Source organism: Rattus norvegicus, chromosome 14 (assembly GCF_021556685.1).
Source record: "Rattus norvegicus strain SHRSP/BbbUtx chromosome 14, alternate assembly SHRSP_T2T, whole genome shotgun sequence".
Classification (NCBI taxonomy): domain Eukaryota; kingdom Metazoa; phylum Chordata; class Mammalia; order Rodentia; family Muridae; genus Rattus; species Rattus norvegicus.
This window is the reverse complement of record NC_141547.1, coordinates 77,737,259-77,762,981: the sequence shown is the minus strand read 5'-3', so window position 1 is coordinate 77,762,981 and position 25,723 is coordinate 77,737,259. Positions and strand designations below refer to the sequence as shown.

General features: G+C 44.2%; 1 protein-coding gene across 1 annotated transcript in view; it reads right to left on the bottom strand.

The window, feature by feature from the left end:
- Stk32b (serine/threonine kinase 32B) overlaps nucleotides 1-25,723 on the bottom strand; it is a 256,406-nt gene that overhangs the window by 30,405 nt on the left and 200,278 nt on the right. The window contains 1 exon segment of the mRNA NM_001107224.3: nucleotides 24,407-24,496. Within this exon segment, the coding sequence (NP_001100694.1) occupies nucleotides 24,407-24,496 (90 nt within the window).

Below are 25,723 nucleotides of genomic sequence, written 5' to 3'. Positions count from 1 at the left end.
AGAAGAAAACTTCCCTAACCTAAAAAAAGAGATACCCATAGGCATACAAGAAGCCTACAGAACTCCAAATAGATTGGACCAGAAAAGAAACACCTCCCGTCACATAATTGTCAAAACACCAAACGCACAAAATAAAGAAAGAATATTAAAAGCAGTAAGGGAAAAAGGTCAAGTAACATATAAAGGCAGACCTGTCAGAATCACACCAGACTTTTCGCCAGAAACTATGAAGGCCAGAAGATCCTGGACAGATGTCATACAGACCCTAAGAGAACACAAATGCCAGCCCAGGTTACTGTATCCTGCAAAACTCTCAATTAACATAGATGGAGAAACCAAGATATTCCATGACAAAACCAAATTTACACAATATCTTTCTACAAATCCAGCGCTACAAAGGATAATAAATGATAAAGCCCAAAATAAGGAGGCAAGCTACACCCTAGAAGAAGCAAGAAACTAATCATCTTGGCAACAAAACAAAGAGAAGAAAAGCACACAAACACAACCTCATATACAAATATGAATATAACAGGAAGCAATAATCACTATTCCTTAATATCTCTCAACATCAATGGCCTCAACTCCCCAATAAAAAGACATAGATTAACAAACTGGATACGCAACGAGGACCCTGCATTCTGCTGCCTACAGGAAACACACCTCAGAGACAAAGACAGACATTACCTCAGAGTGAAAGGCTGGAAAACAATTTTCCAAGCAAATGGTCAGAAGAAGCAAGCTGGAGTAGCCATTCTAATATCAAATAAAATCAATTTTCAACTAAAAGTCATCAAAAAAGATAAGGAAGGACACTTCATATTCATCAAAGGAAAAATCCACCAAGATGAACTCTCAATCCTAAATATCTATGCCCCAAATACAAGGGCACCTACATATGTAAAAGAAACCTTACTAAAGCTCAAAACACACATTGCACCTCACACAATAATAGTGGGAGATTTCAACACCCCACTCTCATCAATGGACAGATCATGGAAACAGAAATTAAACAGAGATGTAGACAGACTAAGAGAAGTCATGAGCCAAATGGACTTAACGGATATTTATAGAACATTCTATCCTAAAGCAAAAGGATATACCTTCTTCTCAGCTCCTCATGGTACTTTCTCCAAAATTGACCATATAATTGGTCAAAAAACGGGCCTCAACAGGTACAGAAAGATAGAAATAATCCCATGCGTGCTATCGGACCACCACGGCCTAAAACTGGTCTTCAATAACAATAAGGGAAGAATGCCCACATATACGTGGAAATTGAACAATGCTCTACTCAATGACAACCTGGTCAAGGAAGAAATAAAGAAAGAAATTAAAAACGTTTTAGAATTTAATGAAAATGAAGGTACAACATACCCAAACTTATGGGACACAATGAAAGCTGTGCTAAGAGGAAAACTCATAGCGCTGAGTGCCTGCAGAAAGAAACAGGAAAGAGCATATGTCAGCAGCTTGACAGCACACCTAAAAGCTCTAGAACAAAAAGAAGCAAATACACCCAGGAGGAGTAGAAGGCAGGAAATAATCAAACTCAGAGCTGAAATCAACCAAGTAGAAACAAAAAGCACCATAGAAAGAATCAACAGAACCAAAAGTTGGTTCTTTGAGAAAATCAACAAGATAAATAAACCCTTAGCCAGACTAACGAGAGGACACAGAGAGTGCGTCCAAATTAACAAAATCAAAAATGAAAAGGGAGACATAACTACAGATTCAGAGGAAATTCAAAAAATCATCAGATCTTACTATAAAAACCTATATTCAACAAAACTTGAAAATCTTCAGGAAATGGACAATCTCCTAGACAGATACCAGGTATCGAAGTTAAATCAGGAACAGATAAACCAGTTAAACAACCCCATAACTCCTAAGGAAATAGAAGCAGTCATTAAAGGTCTCCCAACCAAAAAGAGCCCAGGTCCAGACGGGTTTAGTGCAGAATTCTATCAAACCTTCATAGAAGACCTTATACCAATATTATCCAAACTATTCCACAAAATTGAAACAGATGGAGCCCTACCGAATTCCTTCTATGAAGCCACAATTACTCTTATACCTAAACCACACAAAGACTCAACAAAGAAAGAGAACTTCAGACCAATTTCCCTTATGAATATTGACGCAAAAATACTCAATAAAATTCTGGCAAACCGAATCCAAGAGCACATCAAAACAATCATCCACCATGATCAAGTAGGCTTCATCCCAGGCATGCAGGGATGGTTTAATATAAGGAAAACCATCAACGTGATCCATCATATAAACAAACTGAAAGAACAGAACCACATGATCATTTCATTAGATGCTGAGAAAGCATTTGACAAAATTCAACACCCCTTCATGATAAAAGTCCTGGAAAGAATAGGTATTCAAGGCCCATACCTAAACATAGTAAAAGCCATATACAGCAAACCAGTTGCTAACATTAAACTAAATGGAGAGAAACTTGAAGCAATCCCACTAAAATCAGGGACTAGACAAGGCTGCCCACTCTCTCCCTACTTATTCAATATAGTTCTTGAAGTTCTAGCCAGAGCAATCAGACAACAAAAGGAGATCAAGGGGATACAGATCGGAAAAGAAGAGGTCAAAATATCACTATTTGCAGACGACATGATAGTATATTTAAGTGATCCCAAAAGTTCCACCAGAGAACTACTAAAGCTGATAAACAACTTCAGCAAAGTGGCTGGGTATAAAATTAACTCAAATAAATCAGTTGCCTTCCTCTATACAAAAGAGAAACAAGCCGAGAAAGAAATTAGGGAAACGACACCCTTCATAATAGACCCAAATAGTATAAAGTACCTCGGTGTGACTTTAACCAAGCAAGTAAAAGATCTGTACAATAAGACCTTCAAGACACTGAGGAAAGAAATTGAAGAAGACCTCAGAAGATGGAAAGATCTCCCATGCTCATGGATTGGCAGGATTAGTATAGTAAAAATGGCCATTTTACCAAAAGCAATCTACAGATTCAATGCAATCCCCATCAAAATACCAATCCAATTCTTCAAAGAGTTAGACAGAACAATTTGCAAATTCATCTGGAATAACAAAAAACCCAGGATAGCTAAAGCTATCCTCAACAATAAAAGGACTTCAGGGGGAATCACTATCCCTGAACTCAAGCAGTATTACAGAGCAATAGTGATAAAAACTGCATGGTATTGGTACAGAGACAGACAGATAGACCAATGGAATAGAATTGAAGACCCAGAAATGAACCCACACACCTATGGTCACTTGATTTTTGACAAAGGAGCCAAAACCATCCAATGGAAAAAAGATAGCATTTTCAGCAAATGGTGCTGGTTCAACTGGAGGGCAACATGTAGAAGAATGCAGATCGATCCATGCTTATCACCCTGTACAAAGCTTAAGTCCAAGTGGATCAAGGACCTCCACATCAAACCAGACACACTCAAACTAATAGAAGAAAAACTAGGGAAGCATCTGGAACACATGGGCACTGGAAAAAATTTCCTGAACAAAACACCAATGGCTTATGCTCTAAGATCAAGAATCGACAAATGGGATCTCATAAAACTGCAAAGCTTCTGTAAGGCAAAGGACACTGTGGTTAGGACAAAACGGCAACCAACAGATTGGGAAAAGATCTTTACCAATCCTATAACAGATAGAGGCCTTATATCCAAAATATACAAAGAACTCAAGAAGTTAGACCGCAGGGAAACAAATAACCCTATTAAAAAATGGGGTTCAGAGCTAAACAAAGAATTCACAGCTGAGGAATGCCGAATGGCTGAGAAACACCTAAAGAAATGTTCAACATCTTTAGTCATAAGGGAAATGCAAATCAAAACAACCCTGAGATTTCACCTCACACCAGTGAGAATGGCTAAGATCAAAAACTCAGGTGACAGCAGATGCTGGCGAGGATGTGGAGAAAGAGGAACACTCCTCCATTGTTGGTGGGATTGCAGACTGGTAAAACCATTCTGGAAATCAGTCTGGAGGTTCCTCAGAAAATTGGACATTGAACTGCCTGAGGATCCAGCCATACCTCTCTTGGGCATATACCCAAAAGATGCCTCAACATATAAAAGAGACACGTGCTCCACTATGTTCATCGCAGCCTTATTTATAATAGCCAGAAACTGGAAAGAACCCAGATGCCCTTCAACAGAGGAATGGATACAGAAAATGTGGTACATCTACACAATGGAATATTACTCAGCTATCAAAAACAACGAGTTTATGAAATTCGTAGGCAAATGGTTGGAACTGGAAAATATCATCCTGAGTGAGCTAACCCACTCACAGAAAGACATACATGGTATGCACTCATTGATAAGTGGCTATTAGCCCAAATGCTTGAATTACCCTAGATCCCTAGAACAAAGGAAACTCAAGACGGATGATCAAAATGTGAATGCTTCACTCCTTCTTTAAATGAGGAAAAAGAATACCCTTGGCAGGGAAGGGAGAGGCAAAGATTAAAACAGAGACTGAAGGAACACCCATTCAGAGCCTGCCCCACAGGTGGCCCATACATATACAGCCACCCAATTAGACAAGATGGATGAAGCAAAGAAGTGCAGACCGACAGGAGCCGGATGTAGATCGCTCCTGAGAGACACAGCCAGAATACAGCAAATACAGAGGCGAATGCCAGCAGCAAACCACTGAACTGAGAATAGGTCCCCCGTTGAAGGAATCAGAGAAAGAACTGGAAGAGCTTGAAGGTGCTCGAGACCCCAAAAGTACAACAATGTCAAGCAACCAGAGCTTCCAGGGACTAAGCCACTACCTAAAGACTATACATGGACTGACCCTGGACTCTGTCCCCATAGGTAGCAATGAATATCCTAGTAAGAGCACCAGTGGAAGGGGAAGCCCTGGGTCCTGCTAAGACTGAACCCCCAGTGAACTAGACTATGCGGGGAGGGTGGCAATGGGGCGAGGTTTGGGAGGGGAACACCCATAAGGAAGGGGAGGGGGGAGGGTGATGTTTGTCCGGAAACCGGGAAAGGGAATAACACTTGAAATGTATATAAGAAATACTCAAGTTAATAAAAAAAAAAAGAAAGAAAAAAAAAAGAAAAGATGAAGAAATTGGGCCAGGGTAGGCAAGAATGATCAGGTTGGCTGGATTTTCTACTAGTATCTGACTACATTAAATCAAGAGCTTCAATCAGATAAACAGTCATTTATCAGATCCCTGCTGACTTCTCACTGTTTTTCTTTCACTCTGAAGTTTAATAAGAGTGTTCGTGCCCACAAGCTTCCCTTTCCTTGAGACTACAACCTCTTGGCATATGCTACCATTTAATACCTTTAACAGATGAGGTTCAGGGAGAATTATGGGTATATGGGAAGTCACATGGCTGAGACAGGAAACACTAAATAGTGCTTCCACCTTTGCCAAATCCCTGTCTGACCAACATTCTCTCAGTATGGGATCATGTTCTACTTCTGGAGAATGATGGAATTAAGAGTTTAAGAAAATAGCCACTGGCCATCTTAGAAGTAGGAAGACAGCAGGTTTGTCTGGAATAGATTTAACGTATCACTTAGTGTCTTTACCTGTTTTGACAAATGTGGGTAGTAATTATGGTTTATTAATTGATGTATTTATTATCTTTGTGAACTTACAGAACTCTCATATGGGAGGGGAGTCTCAATGAAGGATTGACTATGTTGGGATGGCTTGTGGGAATGTCTGTGAGGGACTATTTTAACTAAGTTAATTAGTGTGGGAAGATCCTGCCAACTGTGGGTGGCACCATTCCCTAGGCAAAAAGTCTTGAACTGTATGAGTGGAGTAACTGATCTGAGGACAAGCAAGTGAGCATTTTCAGACATTCATTTCTCTCTGCTCCTGCCTGTGGGTGTGATATGATCAGTTGTCTCAAGCTCCTGCCACTGTGATGGACTGTAACCCAGAACTGTAAGCTCAAATATGCATCTTTTCCTCAAAGTTGCTTCTTACAGTAACACAAATGAAACTAGAAGAACCAGGTGGCTGGGACAATTCAGCAACTGCCTGCAGGACACCTGGCTCACACTGGACACTCTGCAAACAGAAAACCTTATGAATAGCAATCCGATTGTTACACAAACCTTTCCTTCCTCTGTCATGCTCAGCCATTACTCCACCCACCGAGCACCACTTAACAGAGATGTGGAGACTGTTCTAAACTCTCCCCCCCCCCATGGGTTAGCTTTCTTCAAACACTGTAGGTTTTGGCTTTCCAGCTTTGTTTTAGTGTGTACTTTCCTGTCTGTCCCTACATCAGCCAGACTCCAAAGTCAATGATCTTACTTGTTCTTTACTTGAACCCATCATCGAGGCAGCCATTGATCTAGAAAAACCCATGGGAATTCACTTTCCTGTACTGAAATCTGTTTACTTGTCTGGCTTCTTCCTGACCTGCAGGATCTGAGAGAGAAAAGCTTGCATGATGCCTGCCTATGCAGTCCCCGGGCCCAGACATTATGGCCTTGTGACAGCTTCCCGGGTGTGCCCATGGGTACAGGGTGTGGCAAGTGTGCCTCAGTGGCTTTTTAAGTCCCTGTCATGCCCACAGCCCTGCTTGCACTAGAGACTCAGTGTTGAAGCTGCAGGCAAGGGGTGCTACCAGGTTGCTGTGAATGGGAGATGACAGACGTTTGCAGTTTTGGGGAAGCTGATTCTCCCCTCTCTGTACTCTTGTGGCTGATGACAGAACAGGAGCGTTGATGTCATAATCGCTGCACAGCTGCTTTAGTGGCTCAGAATCACAATGCAGGGGCCAGATGGGAGTTGAGAACCTGACAAAGTCCTGGCAGGCAGTGCTTAGTGAATGACAGCACCGCGGCTGCCAGCCACTGTGAAGGGTTCTGTACAAATTGAATCCTTTCAGTGCTCACTGGGACAGGTGCAGAAGGCACTCTGTAATGAGGAAGCTGAGGCAAGAGGGGAGTAGTGGGCTGAATGGCAGGTCCCCAAGCCTCACTCCCAGTACTTTTGAATACCATCACATTCTGAAATAGGGGCCTTTGCAGGTATAATGGAGGGCCTCAGGATAAAAATCATCATAGGTTTAGATTTGGTTCTAATCCCTTGAGTAATGCATTTGTAAGAGAGATGAGGGGTGATCTAAGACACGGGATGGCTGTGTGAAGACAGAGGTAGAGCATGGAGAGGGACAGCATAAGCCCAGGGATACCTGAGGTTACCTGAGCTGGACAAAGTGGAGGGAAGCCTTCCCCTCCTTGAGCCTTCAGTGCAAGCAAGGCTCTACCATTCCATGCTATCATAATTCCAGCTTCTAGAACTTCAAGGAAAAGCTTCTGTATGGTTTTAATTCTGTCTTCTGAAAATTTGTTCTGCAGTCACAAGAAACAACTACGAGGGAAGGTAGCTGTCAGCATCACCCACCCAGCTTGGCAAAGCTGGAATCAAACGAGTCTTGGGTTTTGGCACCAAACCCTTTCCTCTGGTCCTGGAGACTGCCAGGAAGGACTGGGCTGCCTGGGGACTGGGGCTCTGGCCCTTCCCCTCCATCTTTCCATCCACAGTGGGTACTTTACACACTATGCACACTAGGTCTCCCTGTCTCCATGGAGCTGGTCCAGTTCAAAGATGGCTCCTGGGAGGAAAAGGCTCAGTTTTTTTTCAACATTTTTCATCTTTGCTCATGTGCTGCCTTTGGCTGGATGTCATTATTGCCCCCTGACTCCTGTAGGAGCTACACATCCAGCCCCATCCCCAGAGCTTCCTGCTTTGGTCTGTCCTTGAGGCTGAGTGGGTCTCCTTTCTGCCACGTGATACAGACCATGGCATTGTACTGGTACAAGACACCTTACTGACATGCCAACTGCTGTATACGTGGTTCTCCACAGGGATGCCAGCTCTGGGAAGGCTAACCAATGCCCAAAGCAAAAAGGACCATTTTTGCTTGGCTTCTCAGAGCCTTTTGAGTGTCAGTACGCTTGGGCAATTTCAACGGAGCCCAACTCAATTGTATGGATTGGCAGTATCTTGACAGGATTCTGGTACCATTTTGTTTTTATCTCTCAGTAGGGCACCGCAGGGTATTGATTCAGGGAGCCCGTCTAGTGGTGACTCCAATTCTGCAATCTGCTTGAAGTCTCAAGACTGTACAGAAGTCAGTAGAGGCCTTAATACTACCAAAATATACTGTTCGCTTCCCTTATACCCACCTACTAGGATAATGTCTCGTATATAAATCAGGTTCAGGAAGAGAGTGACAATAATAGCAAGTGACAAAACAGATCAAAATGATAGAGTGAGAATTGTGTGACTGTGTCTTCTCTTTCTCTCTGAAAGCATCGTATCACACTTTCCTCATTCTCTTGTGATGGTGTGAGATATACAGTGAGGTGATGGGAAATGGATGAATCGTATGCTCCCATGCCAGGCTCACACCAACACAAGTGCTGCCGTACTGTGATAGTCTACCAATAACTTAAATGTCTAGGCTCCTGATGGAAACATTGTGTGTGTGTGTGTGTGTGTGTGTGTGTGTGTGTGTCACAGTGCCACAGTATATATTTAGTGATCAGAGAACAACTTGTGGGAATCAGTTTTCTTCTTCCATTAGGGAATTGAACTCTAGCAGTCAGACTTGGTGGCAAGTGCCTTTACTCAGTCCCAAACCCAAGATTTTCTATGACGATATACCCAGTGTTATATTTGAATAAATTAGGGTTTCTGTATAGCCTAAAACAGAAACATGTGGCCTTGCCATTAATGTGCACATTAATAAGCATTGGTCACTGTTCCCACACTGTATATGCTACCCTCCCGTTGGTTATTATTGGTCATTTTCATTACCTGCTGAACTATCACAATATGGCAGTGTGTATATTTAAGGAATACATAAGAAACTTTGGGCTCTGGTCACACTACCAGACATACTGTTTGCTTTTTGCTTTCCTCTTGAACTCATCACAATGCTGGGTGCATGCTGTCCACTCTGAAGACTCCTGTGAGTCGGCTATGGATACATGGGGCAGACTTGGATACCATGGAGCCTCTGACTGCACTCCCAGAATGTTTCTGTTACCTAGCAAGATCAGCGTCACCATCCACTAACTGCCCTGAGTAGCAGTCAAGCAGTTCTTCCAAAGCAGGCTTTTAATTGAAGTGAGTTTCCATGCCAAAGGGCATCAGACCACCATACAATTGGCCTTCCAGTAGAATAAGGACACACGGAGTCTGCTCAGAGATGTTATCTTTCTTCCCCCAGAAATGCAAATATCCACTTGCTGGGATTTGCCACCCAGGCTGACCATGCAAAATTCATGTGCTCATTCCACTAAAAACAGAAAAATACAATCACTTTCTCCATTACCCTTTCTCACTTTCTGTTCAGCTCCACGGATGCTGCGGAAGGGTTTGATGTGCACCAGAGTGTGAAAAGCTATTTAACATGTAACCTGCCAGCTGACAGGCTGCCCAAATCTGCCTCTCCAGGTAATTATGCCCTTCTGGATTGTGAAGGCAGAGTCCCTGAATTTCAGCTGGGGTGGGGTAGGGACATTCAAGATAATTTCTCTTTTTCTCTAAGTGTTTTGTGGAGAAGCCAAGGCCTGGGAGTTCAGGGTCATCTAGTCCAATGGGGCCCAGAACACAGGCCTCCTTCCCACTCCTTGCCATGGAAATGTGTCTCCAGCTTGGTATCTCAGACTCTGGACACCCCACCCCTATGAACCTCTGCCATGGGTCCCCTGGTCCTTCACACCGCCTGCCCATCCAGATTCTTCCCTCTCACACTGGTCCTGCTGTTCTTTCTGTATCCCAGGTGATACTGATAGTTTGCTCAGAAACGGTCAGAAACCTGGAGTCACCGTGGATTCTACCTCCTCTTTCAGCCTGTCCCTGATCACTAGGTCACCCCCAAGTCTCATCACTCTTTCCTTCTAGAACCTCCTTCTCTGGCCTCAACTCCAATTTCTGTGTTGCTCTTTTATCATCTCTGTCCCTTTAACGTTACCTTCATGTGCACAGAGAGATCATTCTAAGTACATTCAGCGAACAGAGAGCTCAGACATGCTAAGAAAGTCACTTGTCATCACTGAGCTCAAGTCTCACACTTACAGGTACAATGGCCGTGAGTGAGCTAGGCCTCAGTTTCCCCATCTGTCAGAAGGGATCACAATCCCTCCTGTGTAGCACTGCTGAGAAAGGAAGTGTATTTATGATGTTCACTGAGCATACAGTAGGTGCTCAATAAATGTTCATTGGTCAAGCATTTAGCCCCTGAATAAGTCTCAGGCTCCATGGATTAATGACAGTCCCCCATAACCACAAAGAGGTAGCACAGCCATGCTTCCTTTTGGGACTGGTACAAAGCAGGTTCCCAACAGATGTGATCTGGCTTTTAATATCGCTGTCCGTCTTTGAATGGGCAATGATTGGGAACTCAGCTTACCCAGGCACACATTATACACAGTCTCCAGATGGTTCAAGGGCTTGGTCATAATTCCTTGCATTAAAATGATCCAATAACTATAGGAAGCAGAGATAAGTGGTGAGCCTGGGCACTCTGAATTCCACAAGGGTCATTCAGTTTTGTTTGGCTCCTAGCTAGACAACGAACTCAGGTGTTACTTACATATTAATTTGCAATAAAGTGAAACTACCACCACGGGCTATTGGTTTCTTCCAGGGGATGTTAGCAGCATTCAAGGCAACAGGAAACAGCTTTTGTTAAAGTGTAAGACATTTCTCAGCCATAGACCATTAGGATTTCACAGTCTGTGTGGGAAGAGGAAGGGGAGGGGAAGTCTAATTGGCTAAAGAAGAAATACAGAAGCTCTGATAAGAGGCAGAAATGAGTCATGAACAGTCCTGGAAAGGCACTTCAGAAAAATGAGTCGGATTCTTCCAGTAGAGTGGATGGAAGGCAAGCTCGGGTCCCCAGGAAGATTCGCATGTGCTTTTAACTGCTGAGCCATCTCTCCAGCCCCCTGGCTCGCAGCCAACAGTTCTAATGAGAAGAGCCGAGACAGAGTCAACACATTTAACAGCTAACGTGTGAAGAAGGGGCCAGACTTCTACCCACCATCTCCCACAGACACATTCATTAACATCTGGATGAAATATCCAAAGGTCCAGAACCAGATGTGTTTTGGCTTCAGATTGCTTCAGACCCTGGGATGTTTGCACATGTGTAATGATGCATCTCCAGGTCTCAAAAACAAAGTTAATTCAAATCCCCAGTAGCCTCATGCACATATCATGGACGTAATTTTAAAAAGTTCTCAGGTAGTTGCCTTTTCACTATGGCCTGTCACATGAGGTCAGGTATTAAGTGCCATCGTGTCAGTGCTTACTATATTTTGGATTTGGGGTTGAGGTTTCTACATTAGGAACGTTCATCCTGCTTATTGCTACTTAGATGGTTCTGGGTTCCCTATTTGTCCAAGGCAGTTGATGTTTAGTGTTGCTGCAGAGCCCCAAATTTACCATGCAAAGCAGGTGCTGTGTGCTCTATTCATGCCTCACCAAGTTCATCTTCCTCGATTACTGGCCAAATCTGTTCTCTTAGGTGCTTTCTGTCAGTCAGTCCCTTCTTGCCTAAGGGTCCTGGTGAATAGAGTTCCTTGTCTCTGCCATGCTCTGTGTGTCCTGTGTTGAACAAGGTTGAGACATCTTTCAGGATTCAGCTGAAGTCTCATGGAAGTTACTCTGGGCTCCTCCAGTTCCATTCCTCTACTCCACTTACAACTCCCTTTCCCATTGTTAGCATTCTGTCTAAGCTCTGCCCTACAGTTACCTGGCAACAGCCAGGTATACCTGACACTATAAAAGGGGCTGCTTCCCCTCTCTTGCTCTCTTGCTCCTCTCTTGCTCTTGCTTTCCTTCCCCACTCTCTCCCCATTCCCTTCCCCAGCTCTCTCCATGTACTCATGGCCAGCCTCTACTTCTCTACTTCTCTACTTTCTCTCTGCCTTTCTTTGCCTCTATTACCTTCTTGACCCTCCTCCCCATGCCCTAAATAAACTCTATTCTATACTATATCATCGTGTGGCTGGTCCCTCAGGGGGAATGGATACCTCAACATGGGCTTGCAGAGGCACACCCCTTCCCCCATACCTCACCACACCTCCATAGAACATATTACCCCCTTTATCTTTTTATAAACACATCCCCTGTCAGATCTGAAATAGTTCTGCTCTGTTGTAACACCAAAGTTGGAGTGTCACATCTAGCCTGTGGTGATAAATTTTAATAGTCAATCTGATAGAATCTGAAAATTACCTGGAAAATGATTTCTAGAGTAGGGTGCCTATGGGTATGTCTGTGGGGACTTGAATCTTGAGTTGTTAATTGAGGTGAGAAGACCTGCCCCTCTGTGGGTAGCACCATTCCCTATGTCAGGGATCCCAGATTGTGTAAATTTAAACAAGTGCTAACAAGATGCATGTGTTCATTCTCTCTGCTAGTGGATGTGGCTAGTTGCTTGAAATTTCTGCCTTGACTTGTCCATAATGATGCACTATAACCTGGAATTGTGAGACAAATAAACCCCCTCTCTTTAAAGTTGCCTTTGTCAAGATATTTATCACAGCAGCAGAAACAATAAAGGGACAGAGGCTAACTGGAAAAGGATAAACACAGTATCGTATTAGCTACCTTTCTGATTATTGGGACAATATACCTGACAAAATCAATTTTAGAAGGAAAGGTTTAATCTGGCTTACAGTTTGAGGGCACAGCCCACCATTGTGGGGAGGGAATGGTGGTAGGGGTGTACAATGGTTAGACATGTTGCATCTGCAGTTAGGTAGAAAAGATGGTTCTGGTGTTCAACTTGCCTTCTTTGGGATGATGACATCCACATTTAGAGTGGGTTTTTTATCTCCTCTGTTAAACTCTTCTAGAAACATTCCCATAGGCACCAAGAGGTATATTTTAGTCAGATTAACAAAGATTAATAATTATGTTAGCCCATGGTACTCTTTCTTGAATTAGCTAACAATCAGAAGTAAGAAGACAGAGGTGTGATTCCCCTGAGTGTGCCACGGGAGGAAAACAGGGATGGAGGAAGAGGGTAAGATAGCCTCAGCTGAGCCATGTGTGGGCACCAACAAGAGGCCCAGGCCTTGCCCAGACGATAAGAGTGGAGCTCGCATCCACTCACCAGGTCCTCTGTATAGTTCCACGGTTTTCAAGAAGAGGACAAGGACGGAAAAGAGACCGTGGGAATTCCTTGGTGATGCAGAGCTTAGGAGAAGAGGCATTGCTTCATATATTTGTGAAGACAGAGCACCCACACACACACAAAATAAATACATAAAAAGAAGTTTCCACAAAATGATGAGTCATCAAATCAGCTACTCAAGAAACCCAGAGACCATCTGAATAAATGGACACAATGAAAGCAAAACTTAAGCTTCCCGTATATCACAGGCATAGCCAACAGCTAATGATCAGGGGAAAGTTCCAGATGCAACTCAAGGAAGACAGACATATGACAGAGCAGAGCAACGAAGATGGGAGGAACATCACAGCCAAAGTCAGAGCTGTTACAGCAGGGCGGTACAGTTAATTCCCCAAGAGAAGCTGTTAACCTGGCACTCAGTATACAGGATATTCATTCAAGTTATCTTTAAAGTGTAATAATTTTTGCAATAAACACTTTTTAAAAACTCATTTGTCTACACTTTTTATTGCTAATAGGCTTTCATTAAGATTGATTTTAAGAAATCCTCCAAAGTCCATGATATCAGATAGAAAACTAAAACTCCGTATACACACAAAAAAATTACTGGTAACAGAAAAAAAGTGAAGGTATATAGAAAATTAATTCTTTATTTTGATGACTATAATATGCCATCAGAAGCAAAAATAAGATTGATGGATGATATGTTTATAGCAGGAGAAACAGAGATGGGTAGGAAGATTGGGGAATATACTCTTGTGAAATTATTTTTTAAAGGGTTTCTTTTTATTTGTGAATTACGTGTGTCGTCTCTGGGTGTGTCTACGCACCTGGGTGCAGTGTCTTCAGAGGCCAGAAGAGGTCGTCATAACCTTTGAAGTGGAGTTACAGGTAGTTGTATTCTGTGTAATGTGGCTGCTGGTAAGATTGCACTACACAATCTTAACCATCTCTCCAGTTCCCTTTTATGAGATTTTTAAAGCCCAACTTCAGAATAGTTTCTATTGAGTGACCTAAAACTGGAACATTCTGTGTGCTTGCTTTTTCAGGTTTAAATACTGAAGCGAGAGTGAGGTAAAGGCAGTGCTAAATGATGATCAGCTCAGAGGCAGCAGGAAAAGATGGAGGAAGGAAAGGCTGGACAGTGGCTTTTGATCGAACTCTACCCATGGTCATGCTGCACACGGTATTGGTTCATTGGAGAATTAGGCTGGACATCAGCATTAGAATGATAAGGAGAGAAAATTCCTATTCTTTTAAAATGGTCATAACAGAATGTGAGCATAATACTTCCAAAGTCATGGGGCCACAGCTACAGCTGGACTTTGTTTCCTGTGTGTGATATTCCTGCAAGGAAGAAGAGTCTCGAGTCAGTTATCCGAACATCCACATTACGCACCAGGACTGAGACCAACAGGTGACCTAAGGAAGCAATTAAGACAAGAGGAAAACGGATGCAACAGAAGACAGAGAAGTAAGAGAGAAAGGCAATTAAGATAAAAATTGGTACTTAAAAAAATCATCATGTTTATTAGTGTGGAATCAGAATGATTAGAAAATCAGAGAGAAAGTACAAAATACTAATTAAAGAACAAAAGAAGAGCTCTCACCATAGAACCCACTATCCCTAAAAAGGGTGAGGGGTTGTTACACATGCATGGATGCCAAGACAAAATACATAAAGTCTCTGACAACAATAAATTACTGTGTTTTATATAATTGTTATTCTTAGACATTGAATTCATAGTTGTAAAGTTTTCTTCACATGAAATAATATCAGGTTTAATCACATATCTTCACTGGACAATTTTATCAAATTCACAAATGAGTAGCAGCAATCCTTCCAACTTAGAGTGCCATCAATACTCTGCTACTCAAACAACATGGAGCTGTCATAAAAACAAATGTAAAGACAAGCAAACAATCCTCATAAATGAGATGCAAGTAGTGTAAACAAGATATTAACACATGGATTCCAGCGTTGTGTAAAGAAGCTAATATGTCATGACTAATAAGATTCCTTCGGGGAGTGCTGGGCCTGTTTGCATTTGCAAAAATTCATCAATGTACTTCAGTAGATTGTAGGAAAAAAACATCAGATTATCTCAAATATCAAAAAGAAAAAGGCTCTGGCAGAATCCAACATGCATTTATGATTGGGGAAAAAACAGTTGAAATATTTGGTAATTCTTTATGTTGATAGAGAGAAGTACAAATCCTCAGGTGAACATGACATTGAGTGTGGACCAGGAGACAGCATCCAGCTAAGAGCAGGGTCAAGGCAAAGTTTCCTAGCTGATAGGCACTGTGAACACACACACACTCAGGAAAGCACACAAAACAGTGGCGTAAAGTAAAGCCCTATCTGCAAACACAAGTGCACAGGTAGAAATCTCAAGGAATTCACTGGAGAAGACCTGTCAGAACTAAGAAAATGTGTCACAGTCACAAGATCCAAAAATCAATGTAAAGAGTCAACTGTATTTTTTTAATCATTAATGACTGAAGACTGACTGATTAAAAATCTAGTTCTTGAGAAGGCTGAAAAATGGATCAGCTGCTAATAGTACCTGCTGCTGTTAAAGGACTGGAAAATTTACATCTGGCAGTTCATAACCATCTATAGCTCCCATTCTGGAGTGCTGGCGCCCTCTTCTGATCTCTCTCTCTCTCTCTCTCTCTCTCTCTCTCTCTCTCTCTCTCTCTCTCTCTCTCTCATACACACACACACACACACACACACACACACACACACACACCACACCACACCACACACACAACACACACACACTACATATAATAGAAAGTAAACCACATATAAACAAACCCACTATGGTAGAAGTTGCCTAAAACATACACACATGCATATGTACAAAATGTTTAAATGAAATTACCCTAAGACAGGGACAACAGGACAACATCCTCAACTAGACACCATATGCTACCAAATAAAAACTCCAGCACCAGGAATGGGTTACCCCTTTTTGGGTTATTGATCAATGTAGTTCTGCAGAGTCCCCCCAAACAAATAGGCTATTGCCATTGCTCTTGGTTACTGTCTAGAATGTGATGATAAGAGTCTATTGATGAAGACGTAACATCCTTAACTCATGGAGAAATCAAGTGGGTACTGACCTGAAAGCTCCATTGCTACTGGCTAGCTCTCACAGTGGTGGAAGGTGAGAAGCATATTACCATAGGAGAAAAGAAAGTCATCAGTATAACCCAGTTAGGACCCCTGAAAGCTATGAAAATGACCGACCTTGCAATATATGCCCACCGGTGTAATGGTGGCATAAACATTACAGTGATACCCAAACACTTTCTGACTGGATTAAAGACCTATTCCCACACAATTGAACTTATCCATACCTGGCATTCTTTTTTTTTTTTTTTTTTGGTTCTTTTTTTTCAGAGCTGGGGACCGAACCCAGGGCCTTGCGCTTCCTAGGTAAGCGCTCTACCACTGAGCTAAATCCCCAGCCCCGATACCTGACATTCTAATAGGCACAAAAATATATGGCTAGATAGGTCATAGGCCTGGGGGAAGAGCTACTACTACTATTCTCCCAAATAGACTTATGATTTAATATTATTTAATATTAAATAGTTTTAAACTGACCCCTATTGATTTATTGCTACACCCTCAGATCAATGCATCTCTCAATCCTCATCATAGATGCTTTTTCTTGTATTAGGTGGCAACCAACACAGAGACCCATAGCTGGTCAATGTGCAGAGAATAAGAGACTCTTATTGAAGTGACCAACCCCAATGGGCCATAAATGTCACATGCTTCCTCCTTAAAGTTTGGGGAATATTCCAGGAAGAGGGATTGGAAGGAGTCTAACAGCCAGAGGTGGTGGGGGAATTCAGGGAAACAGTGTTTTCTGGACACAGTAGGGCAGAAGCACACACAAACTCAGGGCAATTGTGAGAGCATGCATAAAACTCACACGAGCTCGAGCCAGACAAAATCCCAACAAGAAGGATGTAGGCATGAAATCCCACACTTGCTGAGGAGCTGCTGACGTTTGTCAGCTGCTGGGAAAGGCGGGGTCAGTTTTCTCTAACTGTAGAACTTCTGGTATATTGACCATACTCCAAGGCAAGTCCCACACCTAACAGCAGTTGGCCAACATAAACTAGACATTAAAAAGGAGAGAAGAGGAGACGAGAGAGGGGAGAGGGGAGAGGGAGAGGGGAGAGGAGGGGGAGAGGAGAGGGGAGAGAGAGAGAGAGAGAGAGAGAGAGAGAGAGAGAGAGAGAGAGAGAGAGAGAGAACACAATGACACAATGTTGGATGGGTAAGGAGGTCTGGAAATTTGGGAAGATGATGAATATGATCAAATTACACTGTATGAGATTCTCAGAGGATTCCTAGAAATATTATTTTAAAACATCTAGTTCTTAGAAAAACAGCAAAATGCACAAAATACATAGAAAGTGTACATAGAACAAAACACACGCTAAGTCTGTGTGCTGATGAATCAATGGTAGAGCTGCTGGAAGCCAAGATGATCTTGTGGACCAGCGTCCTTCTGTTCTCCTGGGCTGGGAGACTTCGCTCCTATGACATGTAGGTTTGATATGATCCTGACAGAGACACAGTACAAATATTTGTTATCTTAGAAATCATTAAGATGGCTATAAAAATGTACATGAAAGGGCACAGGACTCCGTGTTGCCATAGCTTGAAAAGAAGAAAGGAATTGACAGCGACTCAGCTATGGGATTTCAAGCACCATCTTTGCTACAAGTAAAAGTCAATAAGCAATAGATGGGTGAAATGAAGCAGGGAGTAGAAACAGATCCATGATCTGAGGCCAGATGAGATCTGACAAAGTTGAAAAGGGTAGAGTAAGAAGAACACTTTAAACAGAGTTCAATGGTTTGGATCACTGGAAGCAGACAGGAAAAGCTCCTCCCTACCTCACACTGTATTCAGAAATAGACTCCAGCAGGACTGCAGCTCCAATGTAAACTTGGAACTCGCACAAGGTAGAACATTTCCAGGAAGCAGAAGTAAGAATGGCGTGATGTTATATGAAGAATACATGGTTAGCTATGACCCTGTGTGTATGCTCCACATGGGTGAAGTGCAAATTTTTTCTTCATCAAATTGAAAACTGTTTAAAAAGATTCTTTGGTCCTGAAGAGTTACGAGTACTTGCTGCTCTTCCAGAGAACCCAGGTTCTATTCCCAGCATCCACATGATGGCTCACGGCCACCTGTAACTCTAGTTCCAAAGGCTATGATGATGCTTCTGGCTTCTGTGGCCACCAAGCATGCACAGGGCACATGGGCATACATGCAGCCAATGCACCTGCTCACATAAAAATTAAGAAAATAAATATCTCAGAGTACACATTTATCAGGGATGACCTTTCAAGTGACTGTCCCCCACAAACTGTGAAACCAAAGAGGGCAGGGATGTTGCTTGGTTTCCGATGTGTTTTCAGTCTCCAGGGCACTGCCTGGCATGCAGGAGCTCCTGCAGTGTGTGAAAGAATAGATGCACAGAGAGGTTACTGGGAGCTGAAGGACCTTGGAGACCCAAGTTGAGTGCTGGCTCTACAGTTTCTTCTGGCACACAGCGTAGTCACTGTTACTCTCCCCAAGGTTAGTCATTTCTCTTGAGAGTGCACTCGTGGCCATAGTCACTTCCCACAATACCCATGTTTGCTCATCACAACTTTCTTGGGGGCAGGAATGGACAGGAGTAAGGGGTAGGGGCAAGAACTAAGTGTGTGGTGGCCTTATGTCTCCCAATTTCCTTACTAGTGATAGAGTGAGATTTCTTTAGAGCCTGCCTCTGCCTCTCAAGTGTGAGCTCCCAAAACAGGAAAATGTGAGTTCGTCTCTACCCTCAAACACTTAGCATAGGTAGGACAGGAAGCCATGACAGGAAGGAACAGCAATGGCAGTTTCTGTGCATCAATGGTGGCCACCTTCCAGGCACAATGCTGTGAACTTTCCTCAGTTCTGGCATGACATCCCCATCAATGCCCACTGTGCTGGTTTGAATGGAAATGGCCCCAGAGACTCACATGATTAAATGCTTGGTCTCCAATTGGTAGAACTGTTTGGGAAGGCTTAAGATATATGGCCTTGCTGGGGGGAGATGTGTCACTGGGTGGCCACTGAGGCTTCAAAAGCCCAGGCCATTCACAGTTAGTTCTCTCTCTCTGCCTTGTGCTTGTGGATCAAGGTGTGAGCTCCAAGCTACTGCCTGCTCGCATGCTCCCTACCATGATGGCTGTGGATTCTTAATCTCTGCAACTGTGAGTCCCCAATTAAATGCTTTATTTAATAAGTTACATTGGCTATGATGTTTTGTCATGGCGGTAGAAACCTAACTAAGGCGTCAATTGAGACTCACTGTACCCACCACCAGCTGCCCCATTTCCTAGAGTTGGAAGCTAAGACCAGCTGGAAGTTTTCCAGTTAGCATCTCCTGAGGCTCGCCTCAAGGGGCACGTGATGTACATTATTTGGATACTGGGAGTCAAGCCCTTACCCACTTGGTCTGCTTCCTTTCTCTCCAACTTGTTCCTGTTCTTTCAGCTAGAGCAGAATGGGCTCTCGCAGCTTGCAATGCTGTCTTATTCCTTAGAACAGACCATTCCCTCAGCCTCAGCTCCTTTCCCCGTCTTTATCCAATGAAACGTGCTCTCTGCATCATCTTCTGCAGGAGAGTGCCCATGAAGAGGTCATCTCCCCTTCTCTGGACGAACTGCTTCTCCTCATGCCTCTGACTGACTGTGATCTCCACACATTTGCATGCCCCCTCTCCCTAGGCCTGAGTACTAAGGATCAGGAGGTCTACCTTTATTTGTCACCTTATGCTTCCCTCAGAACCCCATGCCTTCTTCACACTCCTAAACGTTTGCTGAGGAGAATTCCTTCTGTTCTCCTCATATTAATGAATTGGAGAACCCTGGGTGGCAGCTGGGATGTTTCTGACTTCTGATACATTTTACAGAGTTTTCTTCCATTCAGTGGAGAATCCCATGTGCTTTTTCAATGAATGAACATTCAGTTATGGGCAAATATTTCTTCTAGAGAAATCTTTGTGTATCACCTTCCAGGACCTTAGTCATCAGCCTGTTCTGGAAACCACACTTAGGGCATTCTGGGAACTTACTATCAGGCTTTGGAAGCAAACAGCTCCAACGAGAGAAATCAACAAACCATCCCTTGGCGTTGGGAGTTCAGAGCTTTTAAAACCATGGGGGTGAGCTCTAATGAGAACCCTGAAATCCACAGCTGCCCTTGCCTGACCCACTGTCTCTGGAGACACAGCCATTTGGAGATCACCCTCCAAAGCCCGGGAACTTCTCTCCTGCACCTTTGCTCATTAATTCAGGCCCGACTCTAATTAGGACACCAGAAACCCTGAATCTTACATACAGCCATGACGATAAACTGACTCTTGTTGGAGAAAGATCAGCTTTTTAGAATAATGACTCAATGTCCAAGCTTGGTACAGAGATGGGAGCTTAGGTTTCAGATCCAAAATGCTTGAAATCCCATCTCCCTCTCTAAGCAGCTGTGTGACCTCGGGCAGACTAATGGACCTCTCTGGACCTCAGACTCCTTGTATGTAAAATGAGGAACTGCCAGTGGATACTGTGAGGATGAAGCATAATGATGATGCACACACAGTAGGACCACAATCATCATGTACACAGGTGAGGCTGCTGAGGTGTAACTAGACAGCCCCTCACAGTTCTCCCTCCCTGAAGGGAAAGAGCCAGGACCCAGGGGCTTCATTCACTTAAGGGAGGCAGAGACAGTGGGCAAAGGGGAGTCTCAGGGAAGCCTTCTATTTTTGCCAGTATTTATTGTCAATTCTTACTTAAGTTTAATATCAATTAATTCAGTGACTTTAAATGTTGAATTCTGGGAAGAAAATCACATAGGTTTTAATTCTATAGCCAGGATAGCTTTGACCATACGATGCCTCAGCTTCTGTCTTCTGACTAGTGAGATTCCAGGCGCAAACTGCTAGAGCGAGAGCGAGAGTGAGCGAGAGAGAGAGAGAGAGAGAGAGAGAGAGAGAGAGAGAGAGAGAGAAAGAGGAAGAAGAGGAAGAGGAGGAGGAGGAGGAAGAGGAGGAGGAAGAGGAGAAGGAAGAGGAGGAGGAAGAGGAGGAGGAAGAGGAGGAGGAAGAGGAGGAGGAAGAAGAAGAGGAGGAGGAAGAGGAGGAGGAAGAGGAGGAAAAGGAGGAGAAGGAGAAAGAGGAGAAGGAAGAAGAGGAGGAGAAAGAGGAGGAGGAAGAAGAGGAGGAGGAAGAGGAGGAGGAAGAAGAGGAGGAGGAAGAAGAGGAGGAGAAAGAGGAGGAAGAAGAAGAGGAGGAGGAAGAAGAGGAGGAAGAGGAGGAAGAGGAGGAGGAAGAGGAGCGAGAAAAGGAAGATGGAGACAGAGGAGGATGATTCCGATCCAGGTGGTCTGGGTCAATTTTATCTTGTCTAGGTGGGCAATTTCTATCTTTATTAATTGGCAGTGAATTTATTCTGTGGATGTATTGTAGCTTGAGAATTTAACATATACATCTAATTGTTAAACTACAAGTTTCTAGAGCTACAGGGGATGTGACCAAAGTTCCTGGCGGGCAGAGAGTCAACCTGTCTCAGTTCTGGGAAACCGTGTTAGGCTTTAGAATGCTTGGGGCTAGCGTGGTGTGGTGCCACACTAGAATGGCCTGCAGAACTCGATGTGTGTGTCAGGTGTGGTAACAACCCGCCAAGGGGACAGCATGTGAAAGCAGCTGGCAGAGAAACAGTCAGAGCACGTGGCTCCCTCAGATTGGCAAGGAATGAGAGCATTCGGGAACCAGTAGCCGTGATCCATTTTTAATTTTTACTGCATCAATCAATCATGGTAAGGTCACCATGTGGTGATGTCTATAGAGTAAGAAGCAGAGAGGAACCCCAAAGCAGGTAGTGAGGGGCCCAGACCAGCAGTGCATAAACCCCAGTGCTCAACACCTGAAAGAGTTGCCCGCTTAGGTATGGCAGAGACAAAGGAGGTGGGTGTTCCCTTCAAAAAAAAATGCCCAAAGGAAAACTATTAATGACTGTCCTCCTGGTGACAAGGTGCCTGACAGACGCTGCCTAGAGAGGCAGGGTTTGGTTTAGCTCAGTCATTGTGGGGAAGGCATGGCTGTATCGCAGTGGTAAGACCTGCAGCATCTATGGCAGAAGGAGGGTGGGGCAGCTTGCTGTCATCTCTGTAGACCACCAACTGGGACCCCACTGAGTTATGGCTGCCAGGGCAGGCTCCTGAGTCAACCCAGCTAGGCCCCAACTTCCCAGGGTTCCAAAGTCTTTCAAAACAGTGCTACCAGCTGGGGAACAACTGTTTTAACATGGGAGCGTGTGAGGGATAGTTCATATTCACCCTGTAAGAGTAAGAGGGAGACACACAATAAAGCAGGAGAGAAAGCGGTGGGCAAAAGGAAGGCAAGGTCCTGGTAGAGATGGGATGGAGGTCAACACTAGGCACTCACAGCCATGATGATGCCTCTCTATCTCCTTCCCTCTCTCCCTCCCTCCATCCTTCCCCTCCCTCCATCCCTCTCTCCCTCCTTCCCTTATTTTCTCTCCATTCTCTTTCTCTTGGTGCTGGGGGTCGAACACAGAATCTCAGGCATACCAGGCAAGTGCCCTGCCACTGAGTCACCTCCAGCCTCTGCATAGGTTCTAGTACACCTCCCACAGAGAGGGGGGCTGAATCTGAAGTGAGGGGAACTCTCCTGAATCGTGCCATCTTCTAATAGTAGTTTAAGAGATCATTTCACTTAAAAGACAGGAACAGAAAAGTAGCAGAATGAGCAGACAGGGAATCTTACATAAAGGCACACAGAAAGACCTGCCAATGAAAATGGAGAGTAGCCTGGACACTCTGTTGTAGACTGGGCCATTGACATTCCACAGGAAATCAGGTCGCCTGGTACTCATCCCATAAAGCCCCTCTCCCAGGGTTGGTCATGTGACTGTCTTTGCCCAATAGAAGCTTGGAAAATTTGAGAATGTACCCCCAAGCAGTAGTACTCAGCATGTAGAGACTGCTGGCCATCCTGAGAGGCTGCCACCAGGTGGAGAAGCTTGTCAGGTGCCTTGATATCTTGAGTCAACAACTGTTGACGTCATTAAGAAGGCCAAAAAAGGCAAAATAAAGCCTGCACCAGAAGGCACACAAAACCAACAGACTGCAAGTGGGGACTTAAAGCAGAGAGAAACAACACTCTTTCAGAAAACCAGGACTGGGAGTTGAGATGGCTCAACAGGTAAAGACTCTTGTTGCTAAGCCTTAGGACTCAAGTTCAATCCCTGGGACTCATATAATGGAAAGAAAGAACTGATCGGAAAGGTGTCTGTGGTGGTTTGTACATGCTCGGCCCAGGAAGTGGCATGATTAGAAGCTGTGGCCCTGTTGGAGTAGGTGTGGCCTTGTTGGAGTAGGTGTGTCACTGTGGGCATGGGCTTTAAGACCCTCACCCTAGCTGCCTGGAAGCCAGTATTCTGCTAGCAGCCTTCAGATAAAGATGTAGAACTCTCAGCTCCTCCTCTACCATGCCTGCCTGGATGCTGCTATGTTCCTGCCTTGAAAATTATGGACTGAACCTCTGAACATGTAAGCCAGCCCCAATTAATGCCCTTTTAAGAGTTGCCTTGGTCACGGTGTCTGTTCACAGTGGTAAAACCCTAAAACAGTGTCCTGTGACCTACACACACACACACACACACAGAGAGAGAGAGAGACACACACACACTCAAAAATACAATTATCATTTTTTAAAAAGGCATAAAGAATCACAAACAAATTTGAAAGAAAGTGACAGCAACTGAAGATTATCAGAAAAGACTCAATAGGTGTCCTTCACAAAGCAACCTGAAATAGTATGAAACAGTGCTTCCATAAGAATCCCCAAGAGAAAAATAGCTGCAATCTTGCAAGGACAGACAAACATGTGTTCAATACAGACCCAGAATGACCAACACTAAGGCCAAGTGACATTCTCGTGACGTTACTCGATTCTTTTGAGAGAGGACAGCAAAGCTTTGTTCCTACCTGTTGCGAAACAATATTCTAGAAAACCAGGGAAGAAAGGATTGGAAATGCCCCTTGCTACAGAGGCAGGGATCCTGCTAGGGCAAGTAGAACCCTGGCTGGGATGTGAGAAGTTAAGAAGGGTACACTGAGAAGATAGGAGAGGGAAATCCAGGATGCTCACCCATGTAGGGCTTTGTGCCAGCCATGGAGGAAGCCTTCTCAGTTCCTTTCAGGACTGTGGCGATGTTGAAGTCCGTGATGTGCACATGCCCTGCAGAGAGAAAAAGCAGTTAAACAGCACTGTAGATGTCTGTGCTCTCTCCCTGTGTGAGAGGCTGTGGTAACAGACACACCAGGCCATATGTTCATTAATAAGTAGTCTCTGTATCTTCTGCATTTGGTTTATGTGTGAGCTCATCGCTGTGTGCATTTTATCTGTGTGATTATGTTTGTGTTGCTGGGCCGGATGACACATGGATGGATATAAAGTTAACACACACTGATCTGAAGATGGATGGTCACTCAGGAGAGCTGTGAGGGGCTGTAATGGGGAGGGTGTGGCAGAAGCTCAGGCTACGGTTTATTGTGATCGCTGGGCTCTTAGCATTGAACTTGATGGACTAGAGGGAGAGGGCTTAGCTTTTCATCCAACCTAACATTATGGCAGCAGATGGGACCTGAAAAGGATGAGGGCCCTATGATATAGAAGCTTGAAAAATGAGGGAAGAAAGAGGGAGGGAGGGAGGGAGGGAGAGAGGGAGGGAGGGAGGGAGGGAGGGAGGGAGAGAGAGAGAGAGAGAGAGAGAGAGAGAGAGAGAGAGAGAGAGAGAGAGAGAGGACAGGGATGTGAGGTTCGGGTAAAAGGAAGGAGGATTGGAGGGAAGAGGAGAATCCTGTGGGGTCAGCACTGGCTGCAGGAGTTTTTGGCATGTGAAGAAACTTGCTCCAAAGGACTTGAGGGACAAAACCTGCACATGGTTGGTTACATTTCTCTCAGTCTCCACACCATTTAGAAATGGCTTCTTTGCTGTTTTAGAATGAGGCGCTTGGATGCAGATAAGAGAGCACAAGGAGAGCTTGCTTTGTGGGTACATGAAGGTCACCTGCTGGAGCAGGTGCAGTGAGACCTGGGGGAGGGCGTGCGTAAGAGGCATGCCCAAAGCAGTCAACCATGGTGGACAGAAAAAGCAACAGTGGCCTCAGGCACCAGCCCAGTACCCAAAGCCCGCAGCCGCCAGCACAAATGTACAGCAGAGCTGCGGGCTCCATCACAAGTACTCCGGCTCCCCCAACCCCTGGGGGAGAAACAGTACTTATACTGGTTTCTCAAGGATGAGGGTGACTTTGCCAGGCAGGTCCTAGCTGGATGCCAGGCGAGGGGGGTGGGGGGGTGTTGTCCTCCAGCCAAAAATCAGGCAACAGCGCCCTCCCTCCTTGTTTTCTTATTCCTTAGGTCAACAGGCAGATTGGTTCACCCTCCTGTTTGCTGTGGGCTGTG